The sequence below is a fragment of the Rhinolophus hipposideros genome (assembly GCF_964194185.1).
Source record: "Rhinolophus hipposideros genome assembly, chromosome: 14".
NCBI lineage: Eukaryota > Metazoa > Chordata > Mammalia > Chiroptera > Rhinolophidae > Rhinolophus > Rhinolophus hipposideros.
Window position 1 is genome coordinate 58,181,737 of NC_138060.1, and position 19,337 is coordinate 58,201,073.

The following is a 19,337-nucleotide window of genomic DNA, read 5'->3' on the forward strand; positions in this document are numbered from 1 at the left end:
TGTTTAGACTTGGAGTGGTGGCGTATTTGGATTTGTGCTGATAGCCGTTCTTTTACCATCACATCAATAGTTTTGAGGCCAAGCTTTGATTATAGGGAATTCTTCCAATGCCATAGTCTAATACGTAGACTTTACTAAGTAGAAACAAAAGAATAAGATCCTTTTTAAAAGTTTATAAAATAATGTATGTGACTGTAACTTTTTTTAGCATAAATTTTAAAAGACCTGTCGAAGCCGACTGGGATTAGTAAAATGAAAGGACTTCATAAACATAAAAAGAAATAAACATTATTTTACAATATCTTGGAGAAGCTTCTCAGCATTAATTCTTACTGTGATAAATATTAATAGATATAACCCACATAAACAAAAGCCTTTGGGGTTCTCAGCTTTTGAGAGTGCAGTGGGGATTCTGAGACCAAAACGTTTGACAACTATGGACATGACTGCTTCTCCGCTTACTGCAAAATTAGCCAAAGCTCCAACAAATGGAAACATGTGCCTAATGACATTGTTTCTAATGCTAGACAGCCTAGATGAAAGACCATTTCTTAATAAGAACAGTAGTTAGTGGCTTTATCACAGTTAATTCTTTAAAATTATATCTTAGTTTTCCAATTATGGGTTAAAGGGAAAACATTTTAAATCTATTTCATTTTATCAGAAATAGCATTCCTCAGAATCAGTGTTTGGATGAAGAAGGAACCTAAGTTTTTCAAGAGCCTTTTTGGAGGACCTTACTCCTATATATTATCCCCTTTGATTACACACCTGTGCAGTAGGAAATGTCCCCAGTTTGCGTGTATGAAAGAGAAACCTTAGGAAGGCTAGAAGCAACTTGTTCAACGTCACAGAGCTAGTAAATCACAGAATTAGATTCAAAGGTGCGTATTCGGAACCACTCCAGACCAGTGCTCTTTACGTGGACATAGCGGTGCCTCTGTGACATCCTGGGAACACCAGGTTCCGTGTGGTCACCAAGATCTAATGTTTGCTTATAAAATGAGCAGAAGACATGGTGTCATAAAAAATCACTTTCCGTACAGTAAGATAAAAAGAATCTGAGAAACTAACTGGAATTCCTAATTGGAACTTAAAACTGAAACAAAATCTTCATCACTGAACATGTGGAAAGGAAAAGGGTTCCTTTCAGAGTCTTTCCCATATCATCCTCTTATTTTAACCTAGAAACAACGTAGTGTATTTGCTTGTTTTCACTCTTTGGATTACCTGAACATTAGTAGTCATATTTTTACCCTCAGGTCAACAGTGCAGTTTCCATTTGGTTGCTTCTTGAAAACTGAGCTAGTTTGGAAACACGTTGTGTGCATATTTGAGGAAGAGACTCGTTGGCTTCCACAGGAGGGCAGCAGTTGGGGGTGAATGCATGCCCCTCCTCCAGGGCTGCGGTGCTAATGGACCTGTGTGCTCTGTTGCACTAGGTGGCAGAGGAGCTGGGGCGTCGCCCATCGCTGTAGCCAGCTGCATAGTTTAGGCCGCTTGGCACAGCAGAACTTGGAAACACTTAAAAATGCAAAAGGTAAAATATCTCCATTTCATTTAAAAATATTACTTAGCTGCTGTATACGTCTGTAAACTGCAGAGGGAAACTAAGCATTAAAAATCTTTGCAGATTGACCTTATCACAGCCGAATTTTTAAATCTTTTCCTCTGAATAAATCAGCGACATAAAATTAGCCTTTAAGTGCCTACTGAATTTAATCCTGAATGTATACAGCAAATTTAGGCAATTATTTGCATTTAAAAGAATGCCGCATCTCTGAACAGCGACCAAAGTGTTTGTGTCTCATCATCAGGGTGCACAATAATATTTACAGACCGCTCCGGGGTGAGTGCAGTGGGCCATGTCATGCTGGGCACAATGGATGTCCATCATCACTGGACAAAGGTAAGAAAAGGCTGAAATGCAAAACACATCTCTGATTTGTCATCGACACGCTTTTGTTTCAAACTGTGCTATTATGTCAATGAACTAAAAAAATTTTTTTAAATCAGAGTTATAGCTCTTTTTAGGTCAGATGCTTAATAGCATGTAGTTAAAATACTTAGAAGACTGATTTTTAAGTCAGTTTTTTTGGGGAAATTTCATAGTCTTTTTCTGAAGCATAGCTTAAAGGCCTGCATTCTGTTGTTTTGTTTTGTTTTGAATAGATTTACTGTGGTGTCATTGACATACAATAAACTGTGTATATTTAGTGTGTATAGTTTGATGAGATTTGACATATGTGAATACCTGTGAAACCATTACCACAATTCAAGATGGTGAACATAATCCATCACCCGCAAAAGTACACTCATGTCCCTTTGGCAACCCCCTTTTCCATCCCAGCACTCCATCCCAGCCAACCCCTGGTCGGCTTTCTGTCACTATAGATTCGTTTATATTCTATATAATTATATAGTTTTATATCATTGCAATCACAGAGTCTGTGCTTTTCTGAGGGGAGGGTGTCTGATTTCTTTCATTTAGCATAACTATTTTGAGATTCATCCATGCTGTTGCATGTATCAGGAAAGGATTCTTTTTTATTGCCATGTAGTATTCCTTCACATGGACGTACCAGTTTGTTTTTCCATTCACCTATTGACAGACATTAGGTTGTGTCAGTTTTTGACTATTGAAAATAGAGCTGCTATGCACATTATCTACAAATGTTTATATGGACATATATTTCCTTTCTCTTGGGTGAATACCTGAAAGTGGAATGCCTGGATATGTTAGCCTATTTTCACTTTTTAAGAAAATGCTAACACTTGCTATGGAATGATACATGCCACCATGTGGGTGGGTCTCAAGGGCATTGTACTGAGTGAAAAAGGTCAGCCTCAAAGATTGCTACTGTCTGATTCTATTTATATAACATTCTTAAAGTAATAAAATTATAGAAAGAACAGATTAGTGGCTGCCAGGGCGAGCAGGGGTGTCTGTGACTATAAAAGAGAAGCACAGGGATCCTTGGGATGGAACTCGCCTGTGTCTTGACTGTGGTTATGTCCCATGAGTCTACACATGTCATAAAATTGCCTACAATTAAATACACACACACAAATGAGTTCGAGTAAAACAAGTGAATCTGGATAGCTTAGTGGATTATGTCAATGTCAGTTTTCTGCTTGCATGGTGTACTCTAGTTTTGCAAGACGTTAGCATTGAGGAAACTGGATGAAAATCTGGGTAGAATCTATAGGTATCTCAAAAAGTTTTCTAAACGTAATTACCATTTATATAAGAATAACCCATTGAAAGAAAAATTTAAAACATAAGTAGTAAAATTATTTTTCACAAATGTTAGGAGTACATTATACATCATTTGTAGAATTTGCGTACTCCTATTGCTTTTATTATTACAGCAAAGATTTTGATGCCTTTCAACTCCTCTGCAAGTTGTATGGCCGCAGCTTCTGTATAAAATCTGAGGCCTTGTGTAACACACACCTGGGCCGTCCCTGACCTGGCTGCACCTGCCTCCTCAGCCTCTTCTCTCTCCACTCACTGACAGGCATGCCACGCTCCAGCCACAGCCCACTGCTCGTTTGTGAACATGCTATCCCGATTCTGCCTCCTTTTTTCTTCCCCTGAAACATGTCACATGCATGTAACCTTTTCTACACCCCTTTTACCTTTTCAGGTTGATCACAGTAGACTTCCGTAGGAAGCTTTGCTTGCCCCGCCTCTCGGTGTCCATTCACCCTGACAGGGCACCTAGTATACTGAAGTCTGATATTTATTTTCTTTCCTGGTACTCCAACTGTGAGCCCCTGGCAAACTAGAACCAGCTCATAGCCCATACATGGCAGGTTCCCAGTGTAGTGCTTAAGTATGTGGTAGGCGCTCAGTAGTGTTTATTGCATTTAATTTAATTTAGATGAATTAAATTCTGAAGAAATAGACTTGGACTTGAAATACATATACTTTATTTGTAAAACCCTTCATTATTATACCATTTAATTATTCTAAACTAATTTGAGATTCTTAGCTAAATGTCTAAACCATTAGTACTTAGGACTTTTTTTTATTTGGAACATATTTCTTTTTTTCTGCAATCTCTTCAATTTCTACCTAAAAATCCCTAAGATTTGCAGTGGCTTGTTTTGAATATTAATATTTCCAGCATTATATTAAGTGTCACTTACTTGAACTTTCCTTCTAGGAAATAATTTTCTATTAAAATTTCTCAATACCATTTATTGGAATCCTAAAATTGAGCTATTGTCGTAACATAAAACTATTTGTTTCCTTTTTTTAAAAAAAAATCTTGTAGCTTTTTGAAAGATTACCAAGTTATTTTGACCTTCAGAGGAGGCTGATGCTGTTAGAAGACCAAATAAGCTACCTTCTCGGTGGCATACAAGTTGTTTATATCGAAGAATTGCAGCCAGTATTGACACTTGAAGAATATTACTCTCTTCTCAACGTGTTCTATAAAAGACTATTGAAAACTAGAATACCTTTTCACCCTCGAAGTCTACGTGGTTTACAAATGATCCTTAACAGGTAACTATCTACAGTGAGAATGACTTTGATTCATTCACTTAGCTGGGTTGTGTGTGTAAGTGGATTAAACTGTTTTGTATTTCAGTGTGTGATTCTTGGGAATTAAAGAATGTCACTATTTCTGTTAGCAACACTCTTTTACACATTAGAAAAGCCAACATGAGAGGATTAAAGGATTGAATCTCTAGTATATTGCCACTGATAGGGCAAAGTCAATGCTAAGGAAAATTTGATAGGATGAAATTAATGTTAAATCAATAGCCCACATTTTTTGTACATACAGTATTTTTTAGGCACTGTGCTTGGAGCTTAAGTGCATTATCTCTCACTCTCACATGGGTTACTACCCCCATTTTACAGATGAGAAAGGTCACAGGACTAAGAAATATGTGGTCATCCTGACAAAGTGTGTCTCTTTGTCACAGCAAAACTTTAAGTCAATTTGGCTGTACTTTTAAGGTGGATTTCCTTGATGAATTCCTTTTCCATTAATCAGATTTATAAAATATTTTCTTTGCAGGTGGAATGGGGGGTGGAGGGAATCAATGGGTTTTCCTTTCACGTATGTTTCATTACAGCGACAGATATGCTCCAAGCTTGCATGAACTCGGCCATTTTAACATCCCAACCCTCTGCGATCCAGCAAACCTCCAGTGGTTCATTCTCACCAAAGCCCAACAGGCAAGAGAGAAGTTGAAGAGGAAAGATGAGTGAGTGCCGTGAGCCCCTGTCATGTCTTGTCATTCAGTCTAATTTTTAAAAATTCCGGTATTCAGAACTCATAGGTATGGGACATAAAAGCTGTATTTCATTTAGGAAATTGACTGATTTGTGGATTTTCCACATTTATTTGTTCCCCACATTGTTCTGCCAGGGATTGGCTGTGGCTGTTTTCTAATAACTTAAATTACATTGTGACCATGAACTCAATTTGAGAAGCAGGCCTTGTTAATATAAAAGTCAACACAGGAGCAGAATGAAAGATAACATGAGAAAGAAGTTCTCCAGGTGGAAAAGGGTGGCAACCAGGAAAAAATAAAATCAGTTACTATTTGACTCCCAGGAATCTCCATTGTTTAAAATTTTGAAAATTAGTGATAGAAAGCAAACTTCATCTGCATTTTAATTAAACAAGAAATTTTAAAATAAAATTTAAAAAATTTTAGTTCATAAGCAGTGCTAATGCAGCTTGATGCTGTTTTCTGTACCTACTATGAAGAAAGGAGGGTGTTACATTCCAAAGAGGTGTTTTCTCTAAAATGTTGCCTGGGGCATAGGTTCCCATTTGGCCATGTAGTCCCTGTTTGCTGTGACCATTGTGTCCAAAGCGAAAGGTGCCACTTAGGGAACGTGAAATCCTGGTGTCTGCCCTCCTGGAATTCGTGTCTATAGGAGACCCGGTGCTGTAAATATGTCGGTGGTCGCTGGACCACAGAGTGGAGCTGAGCGAGAAGAGCCAAGGCTGGTGCTCTGGGAAGGGAACAGGAGCCCCAACGGGAAGATGGGGGCCGAGGAGCCAGAAGGTGATGAGAATGACGTGGCTGTGTCAGGGGAGGAGGATGGGAGGGCCTAGAGCCACCTGGGAGATGGCAGGTCAGCTGGTGAGGCACTGGGTTACGTCTGGCTGCCCATTTGCTCCCCCAGCCCCCACATTGCTTGTTTACAAAGCCAAGGATAGGAACAGCTGAAACAAATAGAATAAAATAAATAAAAAATTTTTTAAAAGCAAGGATATGAAATAGAAAGGTAGCAAAAGGAGAGCCCTGGAAGTCGTCCCTTTAGCAAGAGATAATGGGATCATTTTATGTCTGAAATAAGTAAAGGAGCTTCATCTGCTTGGCTTGTGGAATTTGCCCAGATCCCGTCATCGCACGAATGTCCTACTTGATAGGCTGGCAAAATTGTTGTTTGTCAAAACACTCTTCTAAATTGTAAGTCTGCTGTAACCCTTAGGAGCAGTTCAGGCCGACCTGTCGTTAGCAGGGCTGACGATTTTGTTTGTTGCACCGTGGCTGCTGTTTTTTCGCTTTTCTCTGTGGCCACTTGATAGCTTTGGAGCAGTATTGCTACTCGGTTTTAAGGAAGGACACTAAAAAGAAAGAAAATTCAAACAGGTGGGATTTTGAAAGTTCCATCCTACGACTTGCTCGGGTAAATGAAAATCCTCATGTCGTCATGACTCCTCCTGACATCCTCACACCCTACATCTGGGGCTCCAAGACCTCTCAGCTCCGCGTTCTCAGTCTGCCTAGGAGCCGACAACTTCTCATTTCTTTTGCTGCCGCACCCCACTCTAAGCTTCCGTCATTTGGTGATGAGCTCTCTGCTGTCCAGGCTTCCACTCTCGGCCCCCCGCCCCACCCCAGTCGATTCTCCTCACAGCAGCCAGATCCTTTGGGACCCTAGTTGGAACATGGCCTCTGCCGCAAGTCCCCAGCATCCTAAGACTCTCCCTCACTCATCTAGCTCCAGCCAGATTCGCCTCTTTCTCTTCCTGAAGCACACTCAGCAAGCCTCGATTCCTGCGCCTGGAGCTCTTCCCCAGAAATCTGCATGGTTGCCTCTTCCGCCCCCTCGGTCTGTGAGGTCTTCCCTGAGCACACAGCTGAGAGAATGGAGCTGCCTTACTCTCTGCCTTCCCTGGTCTGCCTTTCTCCATCACACTTACCACCACGACCTCTGCCAAGTGTCTTCCCTATTCATTTATTGTCTGTACCGCCCCCCAAACACTGCAAACCTCATTAGGTCAGAGGCTTTGTCTGTTTTGTTTCCTCCAGTGCCAGGTCAGTGCCTGGCACTCAGGAGGCTGTCAGAAAATAGTCATGGATTTAATCCATTGGCCACATGTTTCCCTACCCCTTCCTGGCTTTGGGCTCCAGAGCCCTCATCCCTGTACCCATCCCCCCCCACACACAGAGGGAAACCACTTTGGTGCTGGTCCCAACACACCTTCCCTTAGTCACACCACCCTCTCCCCCTGCAGACCTCTGACCCGAGCCCGAGTTCTTCCTCCCCATCGCCTTGCCTTTGGCCTGCTGTCCCTCCCTGAGATGGTCGCCTTCCTGTGCTCACCAGGTAGTGGTTAGATGACACATGTTCTTGGACAGTAGTTTTCAGACATGTCTTAGCTGCATGTCTGTTTCTAAAGTGGATTCTTAAGTGGAAACCGAATTTAGAAAAAGCTTTCAGTTGCCCTAGTTGAAGAGGAAAGGAGCTAGAGGCCATCCGTGCTCTCAGGGCCTCTGAATACTTCAGCAGGCCCCTAGGCTGGCTGAGCAGTTTAAAACCACTATTCTGAGCTAATGTCTGGGTCCTGTCTTTCTAGACCCCACATGACCTCAAGACTATAGGACTTGTATCCTCCATCTCTTAACATTGCCTGGCTGACAGGTAAAAAGTGTCCTCTCTCTGTGGCGCCTGCCCCGTTGGGAGGCTGGTAATAGCCTAGTTCACAGCTCTTATGTAGGGTGGAAATAACGTCAGGTGAGCTGGGTCTGGACACAACCAGCCATCCTGAGACAGACACACTTCACATTATGTTATTGTGGTAACACACTTGGGTGTTTTCTCCTACCCTATATCACGTGTACAAATTTCAAAACCACTTAAACAAATTGGAAACAATAGAAATGTACAATAAAAGAATGGTTAAATAAGATTGATACTCGCATATGGTACAAACAACCATTTAAAAGAATGTTCATTTATTCAGCTAATATGTAATAAGTACCTTAGTGCCTAGCAGGATATGGTGCAAATAGACAGACACCCTGGTGGAATTCACATTCAGATATCAAAGGCAGAGTGGTTAGACTGTGTGTTAAAAATATAGATAGATAGAGATATAATTTGTGTCAAAGGAGAGAAGGGTCGTTTCCCCCTAGGAAGCGTCTGGCCCATTTCTGAGCATTAGAAGAAAAGAGAACGTCCCACCAGCCGCACGCACCATGCCATGAGGCTTCCCCTGTATGTAGCGTGCCTCCCTTTTACCCCTCTCATTTTTTAGGTATGAGTATAATAAAGAAATTATAAGGAAAGGCAAAAACAATTTTAAAATACTTAAAAGAGGCAGAGACATTCAAGCACAGCCCTGGAGAGCGCCTTAGCCAGGGCTCAGGGCCTACCAAAGATGGCGCCCCAGGAGGACTGATGGGCTCTCCTGATTAGAAAGGTTGTGGCCCAGGGTCAGGAGAACCCTTCTCAGAAGGACTGGACCGCACGGCCCTGCCCAGACATTTCTATAGAGCTGTGAGTTTGGGGTACTCAGCAACGTGGCCACACTGCAGGGCTTTCTATTCTACGCCAGACTGTTCGTGTCTCTGTTTTTGAGCAAGTGAAAAAACACTTTTTTCACTTTTCAAAAAAAGTTTTTGAGCAAGTGCAGAAAAAGATTGTCAACCCCTGCTATCAGCCATACCTGCAAGTTCTTCTATCTAATCCTGGAGAGGGAACATTCGGAGAACCCTGTCAAACCTAACTGCTGCTCACCTTCTGGAATCTCTAAGCAACAGAAAAACGAACAGCACTTGAGAAGGTGTTCTGGGTATTGTTGAAGAAAGGGATTCAGGAGTGATAGGCTAACTGCCCCCTGACTACAAAGACCGTTTCTGTTTCTAAGTATTTCTCTAGCTTACGAATATTTTACGGTACTTACTTTCCTCTTCTGTGCAGTTTAAGATTGGGTAACAGAGGATCTTTGGGTATTTTTAACCAGCACAATACTTAGACTAGATCAGGAACCCGTGACCGTGGCAGTTTTGCTTTACTCACCTTCTCACGTGGGCTTGGACACCTGTGAGAGCACAACCTGGTAGGGTCCTTCACACATCCGAGGTTTGGGGAGTGAACCATTTACTGAAACATCGCGTCAGTTGGCACCTGTGGGGGAGAGGATTAAAGACACTGAGTTCTTTCTGCCTCTGGTTGTCTACTTTGCAGGCCTGAACTCAGCCCTTGATGGAACAGAGACACTGGCTCAGGCCAAGGGGAGGGAGTGGGTGGCATAGGAGGGGGGGCGGTGAAGAGGGGGTGACATAGGAGGAGGGGGTGGCAAGAACTTGGCCTCAGTTGCCTGCTCTTGAGAGCCTGCTGTTTACTTGGAAGTCTCTAGAAGTCATTACTGCCCAAGGGTCCAACTCTACAGGTACTTACACTCTGAGTTTTCTGCTTTCTTCAATGGCTAACAGCTGCTAGGTGAGGCAGGATAAGAGCTTTGTAAATTATGTGTGAATTATTTTTACCCCATTACTGCTAAAAATATTCGACAAATACTTTTAGATTTCGTGTGGAAATAATTTAATAGGTACGGTATGATAACCATTCGCATGTCTCCTAAGCATATAATTTAGCCTTTGTGGTTACCATTTTCAGTGTTGTGAATAGAAAGGTATATAACCTGCTATATAAAAATATATTTACATTTTCCTTGGTTTGCTTGTGGCAATATTATTTTTATTTTTGATATAACAGGTTAAAGGTTATTGAAAATGAATTGATACAGGCTTCAACGAAGAAATTTTCCCTGGAAAAGTTTTATAAGGAGCCCAGCGTTTCTAGTATACAAATGGTGGATTGTTGTAAGAGACTTCTAGAACAACCACTGCCTTATCTGCAAGGAATGCACCTCTGCGTTTCACATTTTTACTCTGTTATGCAAGATGGAGACCTCTGTATTCCTTGGAATTGGAAAAATGGACAAGCCATTAAGTAACATAGAAATCTATTTTTTAAAGAGATAAGAAAGTAATTTAAACTTATTTAAATCCACAATTTGATATAACAGTATTATCTACCTATCACAAGAACAAAGGTTCTAACTGCTGCTTTAAAAGTAGACATTTTTTTAAAAATTAATTTCTGCTGGGAAACTTGTTTTAAAAAGGTTTTATCTCCAAGTCTTATGGTGTTTCTTACCTAATTGGTTAGACTAGTAAAAAGTTGTTGGGCTGAAAGAACATATTTGTAATGGTATGTGAGTCAGGGACTCTCCGGAGTCACAAACATGTATTTTTATATGAGTCTGGGTGAGTGTAAATAAGTCGCCTTTTGTGTTGCTCCGAAGTACCAGAACTCATTCTGTGTTTAACCCAATTCAGTGTGCAATTGATAGTCACATGTCATGTATTGGTACACACATGCATTTTGCAGCCAACATGGACAGTTGTCCAAAACAGATGATTTGGACAGATGTCCAAAACAGATGATTGATGTCTAGCAAAAATTAGATAACCCAATTTTGCCTAAAAGAAAGAGTAGAAGGGGAGAACAGCAATTGAATCAATATATGTTATTGACATTGTCATCAACGATCTGACACCAGTTTGTAAAAACATCTTCAATGACAGAGAATTTAATTTGAAACCCATAAATTTTCTGACCCCTTGAAATAGTGTAACTGTTGGTAGCATGAAACCAACAGACAGTGAATTTTTTTTGAATCGTTGAATGAGGTGACTCATTTGTTGCTGTGGAAACACACTATCCAAAACCCTTGCTTGTTTCTCAGCGAGTTCCCACAAGCAGGGGGTCAAGTGTGAGATGGTTCCAGACCGGTCAGGATTTCTGTCAACCCTCAACCCTGGTCTTCCCGTTGCAGCCAACATTTGGAACTTCCTGTTTCCTCTGAGGCCCCCTGGTCTGTAGGTGTGTGGGCTTCCCTGTAGTCACAGCACAGGCCATCCCCAAGAGCCTGGTGCGCCCACTCGGTGGGCAGGGGCAGGGCTGCTCTCTCTGCAGGTAGTTCTCTTGGGATATTTTTAACCGATCCAAAGCCTCTTCAGTTTGTTTCTCAAGAGGACGAGATGAATCCTAGTTTGAAACACCATTTTTGTGGCTCATCCTGCTGGAGAACTGAGAAAGGAATTGTTTTCCACAGTGCATTAGGAAAGATGTTAAAAAAATTTATTGATGTTTTAAATTAATCTAAAACACTAATTATTTAAACTTTACATTCAAATGTATATTCAAAAGATGTATCGATTTGTAATTATTAGTTTGTGCACATTATCCTTTTTAACTTATGCCTAAGACCTGTAGTTAAATTTTTTCTTCTTATATAACAACTGTTTCCAGAGCCACATGATGGGCGTGAAAAATTCCTTAAAGGTTACATAAGAAAACTTATTGGGAAAATAGGTTTGGATTATGCCATTTCTAAAATCAACTACTATGGAGTCCTCAGTAATATGCTTGGCATTGTAATATGCTTGGCATTGGACTTTGTCTCAGAACTAATTGTTGCCTAATAAATAATATATCAATCAGATGATTTTCTCTTGTTGTTAAGTTATTAATAGTTTTACAACTATTTCAACGTAATGGGAAATTACAAGAAATGGGTGGCCTATATATATGCCTGTTTGACTTCCTCTCCCACTCTAATGTAAAAGAAAAAATTCTGTTCCAGCCCTGAACACTGGCACAGAATCAGGCCCCCGTAACTACAAAGCCTCAGGTCAGAAACCGTGTCCAACGGGACCTGACCCACTACCCTTCCTTGGTACCTGCTCTGAGCAATGAACAAATTCCTTTAAGCTGCTCTCCTTTTGAGTGAGCGCGATGATAAGCGCTCTCAGTAGAGGTGCTAGCGGGACATGGCAGGAGGAAGGGGCCCTCCTGCCCGTCTGGAAGCTGCTGGGTGGTCAGAAGTATGAGTATGAGAGCCTCGCATGGAGACGTGCTACAGCCCTAGGTGCAGACATAGCCCTGGCTGGGCCTGGTGGCCCTCTGAACATACTGCAAGCTCCGGGCCTCCTGCTTGTCCACAGGCCCTACCGTCAGCTGACCTGCCTGCACCCCAGAGGGTTGCTTCTTGCTTCCTGCTTACCTAGTTACTGGAGAGCCATAGCCAGGGCAACCCATCCAATTCTCTGCCATCCAGCGGGCACACCCAAGCCTTTTCCAATGATGGAACCAAGCCTTTTCCTTGGGGGCTCGCTCTCAGTTTTAGTGCCATGCAGTTTGCGGTTTTGTTTTTTTATATTTTTTTTTATTGGGGAACAGTGTGTTTCTCCAGGGCCCATCAGCTCCAAGTCGTTGTCCTTCAATCTAGTTGTGGAGGGCACAGCTCAGTTCCAAGTCCAGCCGATGTTTTTAATCTTGGTTGCAGAGGGCGCAGCCCACCATCCCATGCGGGAATTGAACCAGCAACCTTGTTGTTGAGAGCTCGCGCTCTAACCAACTGAGCCCTCCGGCTGTTCCCCCTTCAGCAGCTCATTGTCTTCAGTCTAGTTGCGGAGGGCACAGCTTGCTAGCCATGTGGGAATCGAACTGGCAACCCTGTTGTTAAGAGCTCGTGCTCTAACCAGCTAAGCCATCCAGCCTCCCCGAAGAACATGCTGTTTTATTGTATCTTATAGCCATTCTTTTATCCAAGTTTACCAATTTTTATATTAAATGTCCATTTTAAGTCATTGTGTGGTCTGTGTGTTCTGCTGGGACCCAGATGGGTGCACGGATCAGCCTGCCCCCAGCATGGGGACGAGGCCGGGTCTGGCCCCACCTGGGAGCTCCCAGCAACAGGCCCCTGCACAGACAGATGGTGCAGCCCGCTGAGTCCTGCTAGCATTCTGCTCGTTCATTTAAAAAACAAAAATGACTGAGTACATCCTTAATGCTAAGACAACAGCCTTGCCCATCATGAGCTGGCCCCCAGAAGCCCACCTCTTCCTCAGAGCAAAGGGCATGGGCTCTGGGACACATCTGTCCCTGGTCAGGGTAGCCTGCGTGTGTTCTGGCGGGATGAGCCACCGTGGGCCTGTCCACCTGGTTGGGGCCTTGCACTGTAGACCGGCCGAGGCACAAAGTGGCAGGTGAGGGCCACTCAGGCTACACAAGGGAGGGTACCGTGAAGCCACGGGAGGTGATGAGCAGGAAGGTGGGCTGGAGCCCATGGGGGCTTTCAGGACCTGGAGGGCCCTGGTGTGTCTCCTACTCCCATCCCAGCCAGAACCAGTGCCCACCAGTCTCGGGTGATGTTCAGCTCCACCTGGCTCAACCCCCACTCTGTGGGACCTGGGAGCAGCGCCCAAGCCCATCCCGGGGCTGTGTCTCACTAGCCCCCTGTCCCACCCAGCCAAGTGCAAGGAGGTATGTGAGCCCCTCCCCCCCTCCACGCAGCCCGGAACAGAAGATGGCATGGGCACCAGGCACAGGCAGGAGATGTCCTCACCCAGTAGTCTCCCTGGTAATGCAGTGGGGGCGCAGTGAGGGGAGGCTAGAACACAGCATGGGACACCCTATCTGTGGGGGTCAGAGCAGGACCCACCACTCCACCCCAACAGCTTTCAGCCAGCAGCACAGGCAGGAGGATTGGAGGGCTGCCCCCAAAGGAGCCTCCAGGACACATTTTGGCCACCTGAAGCTGCTATGCCTGAGAGCCTCAGCAGAAGAAGAGGGGAGGAGAGGCAGACCCCCGGGTGTGTGGCCTCAGCACAGAGGGCTGATGGGAGCAAGCCATAGCCCTAGAACTCTATCCCCTCCTCGCACAGGGCTGGGACTCACGTCCCCCACTATCTAGGCTGCAGCCTCCTAAGCAGGGGCAGAGCGGGACACACCCCGTCTTCTAGCTGAGGCTCACCTTGTCCCGAAGTGGAGAAGCTGGGCCCCAAACCCAGACCCACTGGCTGTGGCGCACGAGCCCCCTCTGCTCTGCCCAGCCACACTGGGCACTCCTAGCCACGGCCCTGGGCACGGAAGTGACCAGACTCAGCACTCGTCACGCAGGATGGAAGGCGGAGCTGGCGCTGGAGTATCGTGACCGCATGTTCATGGAAACCACACAGAGGACTGTGCTAGACCAGCACCTCGGACATCACAAGGGCATAGCATTGGAAAGTTCCCTCAGCGAAGCGTTCCTTGTGCCCGAGGCCCCCCAGAGTGGGCTCATGGCTTCGTGAAGAGTAGAGTACAAGGAACTGCGGTGTCCTGCTCTGTCAGTGTCATATGGTGATGTACAGTAAGAATACAGGCTTGGTCTTCGTCCTCTTCCTGGCTCAGACCTCCTAAAAACCTTGGAATTCCCTAAGTGATGAGAGCCTTGAAGGTGTCTTTTGCTATGTTAGTGAGATGACTTTTGGGACCCCCCCGCCCACTAAGGTGGCGTCTGGTTGACAGCCCAACCATGTGATCAAAGGGTTGGAACTCCCAGTCCCATCCCAGGTCCCCAGGGACAGGACAGGGGTTGGAGGTTAAATCAATAGCCAATGGCCAGTGATTTAATCCATCATGACTGTGTACTGAAGCCTCCATAAAAACCCAAAAGGACAGGCTTTGGAGAGCTTCCGGGCTGGTGAACACGTGGAGGTGCGGGGTGGGTGGCCTGCTCTGAGGGTGGAAGCTCCACGCCCTTCCCACAACCTCACCCTACACATTCTCCCACCTGGCTGTTCCTGAGTTACATCCATTTATACAAACCGGTGACCTAGCAAGTAAAATGTTTCTGACTTCTGTGAGCCGCTCTGGCAAATTAATCAAACTCTAGGTGGCAATCATGGACCCTCTGACCTGTCGCCAGTCGGTCAGAAGCAGAGGTAACAGCCTGGGGTGGGGGGCAGTCCTGTAACTGAACCCTTCACCTGTGGGATCTGATGCTACCTCCCCGGAGACAGTGTCAGAACGGGGCTGAATTCTCAGACACCTGCTGCTGCCCAAGAATTGTTTGTTAGTGTGGGGGACCCCCACCCCCAAGTTGGAACTGGGTCCAGGAGCCCAAAAGAGGCCTGTTACCCTGGGAGCAAGCTGCGGTTCCAACCTGAGTCCTTAGGGACTCCCGGCCCACAGCCCTCCTCCCCTCCCAGTCTGCCCCACGTGCCTGAGCAGCAGCTTCCTGGCAAAGCACCCGCACCCCACATGTAGCCGGCGGAGTGACAAAGATTTTAACTATGAGGAGCACTCGCCTGCCTTTGCTGGCTTGACGATGGCAGGGACCAGGGGGAAACCACGAGGAGGGGGTGAGTGTCCTGGAACAAGCAATGACACCAATGACACAATGATATCCTGGCTGCCCACCAGCAACAACAGTAAGGACCTTGTCAAGGCCATCCTGCAGGGACCCAGAGAGAGGTTATACCGGTCTTTTCCCCCATCCTGTGCCATTCTCAGAAGCAGCCATATCCTTGGGATCAGCTGACCCCATCTGGGGCCTGAACTCCCGACCCCCTCACGTCTCTAGGGCCTCACCCAGTCATGGTTCCTGGGAACACAGTCATAGACTGTGAAGTTGAGCAGTGCTGGCACACAGGCTTGCTCACCTCTGTTGTGCAGAGAGGGAAACTGAGGCTAAGAGAGGTGGGGTCCTGGTTGGGTGACAGGGCACAATGGCTGCAGACTCAAGGCTCGCCCTCAGGCCCTTGCTCCCCAGCCCCGAGAACTGGGCTTTCCTGGGGTCCTCAGACCGGGATGGAGTGTTTCGGATGCCCTGTTACTGCCTCTTGCCCAGCATGACTGGGTCAGCAGACACGAGTCACTCTGTTTCTGGAGGGCCGAGAGGTGGCCCACTGTCCCACCCAAGCCTATTCCACCAAGAAAAGCACCGAGCTGGAGGGGGGCTCCGCCCCAAAGCTCCCTCAGCCTCAGGCTGCCTCTGAGAGCTCCAGGTAGCACTCTGGTCCCGTTTCACTCAGGGCCCATGGTGGCCCTGAGTGCTGCCCCCAAGGCCCCGTGGCCCTAGGCTGTGCCCAGGGACACCAGACCTTCAGACCCCGCTCATCCTGGCTTGTTCCTATGTCAGCCAAGGTCTCCTACTGGCTCTGGCCGAGAACTAAACACCTCCTCTGACACCAACATCAGAACCAAATTATTGAACCCCATAGAATTAAAAGGAAAATACTAAATTGGTTAGGGAAGTAAAGGAAGTTCTGTGTCAAAATCTAAGTTAAATTTATATTGAGTTTCAAAGCACTTGGCACATTCCCCTAGGAATTCTGCGGAGAGTCCTGTGGGTCTCTAGGGGGGTCCTGGCAGAGTCTGCAGGTGTGTAAGTGGCAGGCCATTCCGGCCATGGATGGCTCAGAAAGGTGCTTACGGGGCGTGGCCAGGCAAATATTCTCAAGTTCAAAAGGAAAATCGGGTATTGCCGGTAAGGACATTTCTCATCTTGCAGGGGAAGTCCCAGGGGTCAGAAGGTCTGGGAGAAAAGGGAGAGGCTGGTGACGGACCGGCTGCTCCCAGGGGGCCGAATGTTGGCGGAGCGCCTCCTGGTGGTGAGATGGTGACCGAGATCGCTGAGAACCGCGGGGGGCTCCTTGCTCCAGCTCTGTCCAGGCTGTGGGTCGGTGTAGATGGGAAGGAGTTTCTTGAGCCTCCGTGTCTCAATGAAGCTGTAGGAAGGGCTGGAGCGGCAGCCTTCTGTGCAGGTGAGCTGGCCCGGCCCTGGGCAGTGGAAGGAGCCCCCTGCACACTCCCACGCAGCTCCTCTTGGGGCTTCTCCCGAGAAGCCGCAGTTACATCTGCTTTCCGTGGGGGGTAGGTGACTACTCCAGTTACCTCGTTTACCCAGAAAAACGTATCTAGAGGTTTCTTCCCCTGTCCAAAACGACTCCTAGACATAGCTACAAGGGAGAAGATTGAGACAGCACAGGTGCACATTGGGGTGGAGGGCTCCACCTTCACAACCAGGACGAGGGAGCCTCCCGCCCCCAGGCTTCTATAAACCACCTGTGCTAGGCCTGCCGGGGAGAGCCCTCCCAAGTGCTCCAGAAATCTTCCCAGGACGAGCACAGGCCTACCTGGAGACTCCAGATGAATTCGAGGATCTTAACTGTCTTCAAATTTTTTAATCTTAAGTATACGAAGAAGTATAGTTTACATACAGACATAGTTCAGATGTGTGTGTGTGTGTATGTGTGTGTGTGTGTGTGCGTGTGTGTGTGTGCGCGCACTAACAATTTCATGGAACGTAAATGATATGTGTCTCTGGTATTTTCTGTGCAATTCAATTCTACTCTATTCCTTAAGAAAATGCTGGTTGCTACTCTTTAAACTCATTTTATCAAGGAAGCGACAATGATTAATGAACTATAGCTTGAAAAACTTTGTCTTAGATTAAGAGGAAAATGGAGAATGTTGGATCCTTTACAAAAAATATATATCACTCTTATAAATTTTACAAAAACATGACCATGCAAAATCAGCAGAATGGTCCCCAGAGATGGCCATACCCTAATCCTTGGCCATGGATTAGGCCTGGATAATCCTTGGCCTGTGGATATGTTTCATTACATGGCAAAGGGGATTTTTGCAGAGGTAATTAAAATCACAGATCTTAAACTAGGGACAACTTCCTGCATTATCCAGGTGCCCCAATCTAATCACTTGAGCCCTGGAAAGCAGAGCGCTTTCCCTGGCTGGAGTCGGAGAGATGCCGCAGTAGTGAGAGAGAGAGTCTCAGTGTGAGAAGGAAGTGCCGCCATTGCTGGCTCCGTGATGTCAGAGGCCAAGTGGAAACCGTGAGAAGGAAATAAATTCTGTCAACAGAATGAATGAACCTGGAAGTGGATTTTCCCGAGCCTACAGATAAGAGCCCAGGGTGGACAAAACTTGAATGTTTGTCTGGTGAGACCCTAAGCAGAGTACCAAGCCACACTTGCCAGCCCCAGGGCATACACAGCTTTGTGTGATAATAACTGGCTCTTATTCCAAGCAGCTAAATTTGTGGTCGTATGTTCCAGCAGCAACGGGCAACTCGCCCACCATGTGAGTACTTTTCCAGAACCAGTGCAAGAGAGGCCTACAAAACTGCAGTTCCCTGAGCTTGGGGTGAGCCACCTTTGTTGTGAGTGAGTCAGGCAGTCTGGGGGACTCGTCAGCTACTCTTTTCCTGTCAAAGCTTGATAACTGCTTCACCTTCTTTAGAATGGGCAATGACTGTCACCCCAGAGAAACGTCAAGGTACACTACCTGGCACGTCAACCTGGTCTCCCTGGTCCTGGCACCCACATTCACTGGGCCCCGGGGAAGCCAGCATCTCCTGCAGGGACGCCCAGAATCGGAATGACTGATAGCAACGGCACAGTGGGTTGGACAGGTGGCCAGAGCTGGGGGACTGGAAAGGTAGGGTTTTGAAAAATCACCTGTCAGGAGGTTCTGCAGTGGAAGAGTCATTGGAGGGAGCTTCAGAGAGGAGGAGCCTTAGCAGACTGGGGACTCTTAGCAACCTGATCTTTATTGTGTAAAGCATTTCCCAGCCTAGATTCCGCCTGGTGACCTCCGACCTCTCCAGCAGCCACACACCCCTCCCTCAGCCCTTCTGCATTCCCCCTCTGTCATAGTGCCTGGGAGCCCCAGCGAGAGGTGTCCCTGCCATTCACCCTTCTCCTGACTTCAGGTACCTCCTGACTTCTGCCACTCTCCCTGCATGGCCCCACACGCAGCATCTGTTTTTTCTAGAACATAAGCTCACAGACCAGGGGGATGTCCTCCTCTGGCAGGATTAGTTCGTTTTCAGCACAGTGGATGGCGGGGTCCTTGGGTTAGAAATTTCTCACAGATCCTTCGTCCTCAGATGGGGTTGATTCACCCTCGGCTTCACGCCCTCCTCTTCGCAGTCTCATCTCCCTGAGAACTCGACCTGCTCGCCTGCTGAGATCCTGCCTGCCGCAGCCCAGGCCCACAAGGAATCCTCACCAAGTCGCCAGGTGTCACAGGACGTTCTGGCTCATTGTGCTGACAGGAGATGGAATGGCTGTCCTCTTGGACTGGCCCCAGGTCATCCAACTAGGCTTTTCTCCTCTCACCTGCCTGGTGCTGCCCACCTGATGTGGGGCAGTGCATAAGCACTGAGATAAATGATAAAGTGATAAATGAATCTCCAGGCCCCCAGCTG

General features: G+C 46.3%; 1 protein-coding gene across 7 annotated transcripts in view; it reads left to right on the top strand.

Moving 5' to 3' along the window:
• TCAIM (T cell activation inhibitor, mitochondrial) overlaps positions 1-11,780 on the top strand; it is a 33,542-nt gene extending 21,762 nt beyond the window's left edge. For all 7 annotated transcript variants that reach the window (XM_081072104.1, XM_081072103.1, XM_081072106.1 and 4 more), the window contains 5 exons: positions 1,443-1,540; positions 1,818-1,909; positions 4,284-4,516; positions 5,095-5,226; positions 9,986-11,780. In XM_081072104.1, the coding sequence (XP_080928230.1) occupies positions 1,443-1,540; positions 1,818-1,909; positions 4,284-4,516; positions 5,095-5,226; positions 9,986-10,226 (796 nt within the window). In that variant the 3' untranslated portion in view covers positions 10,227-11,780. The remainder of the gene's footprint in view (positions 1-1,442; positions 1,541-1,817; positions 1,910-4,283; positions 4,517-5,094; positions 5,227-9,985) is intronic.
• The last annotated feature ends 7,557 nt before the right edge of the window (positions 11,781-19,337 follow it).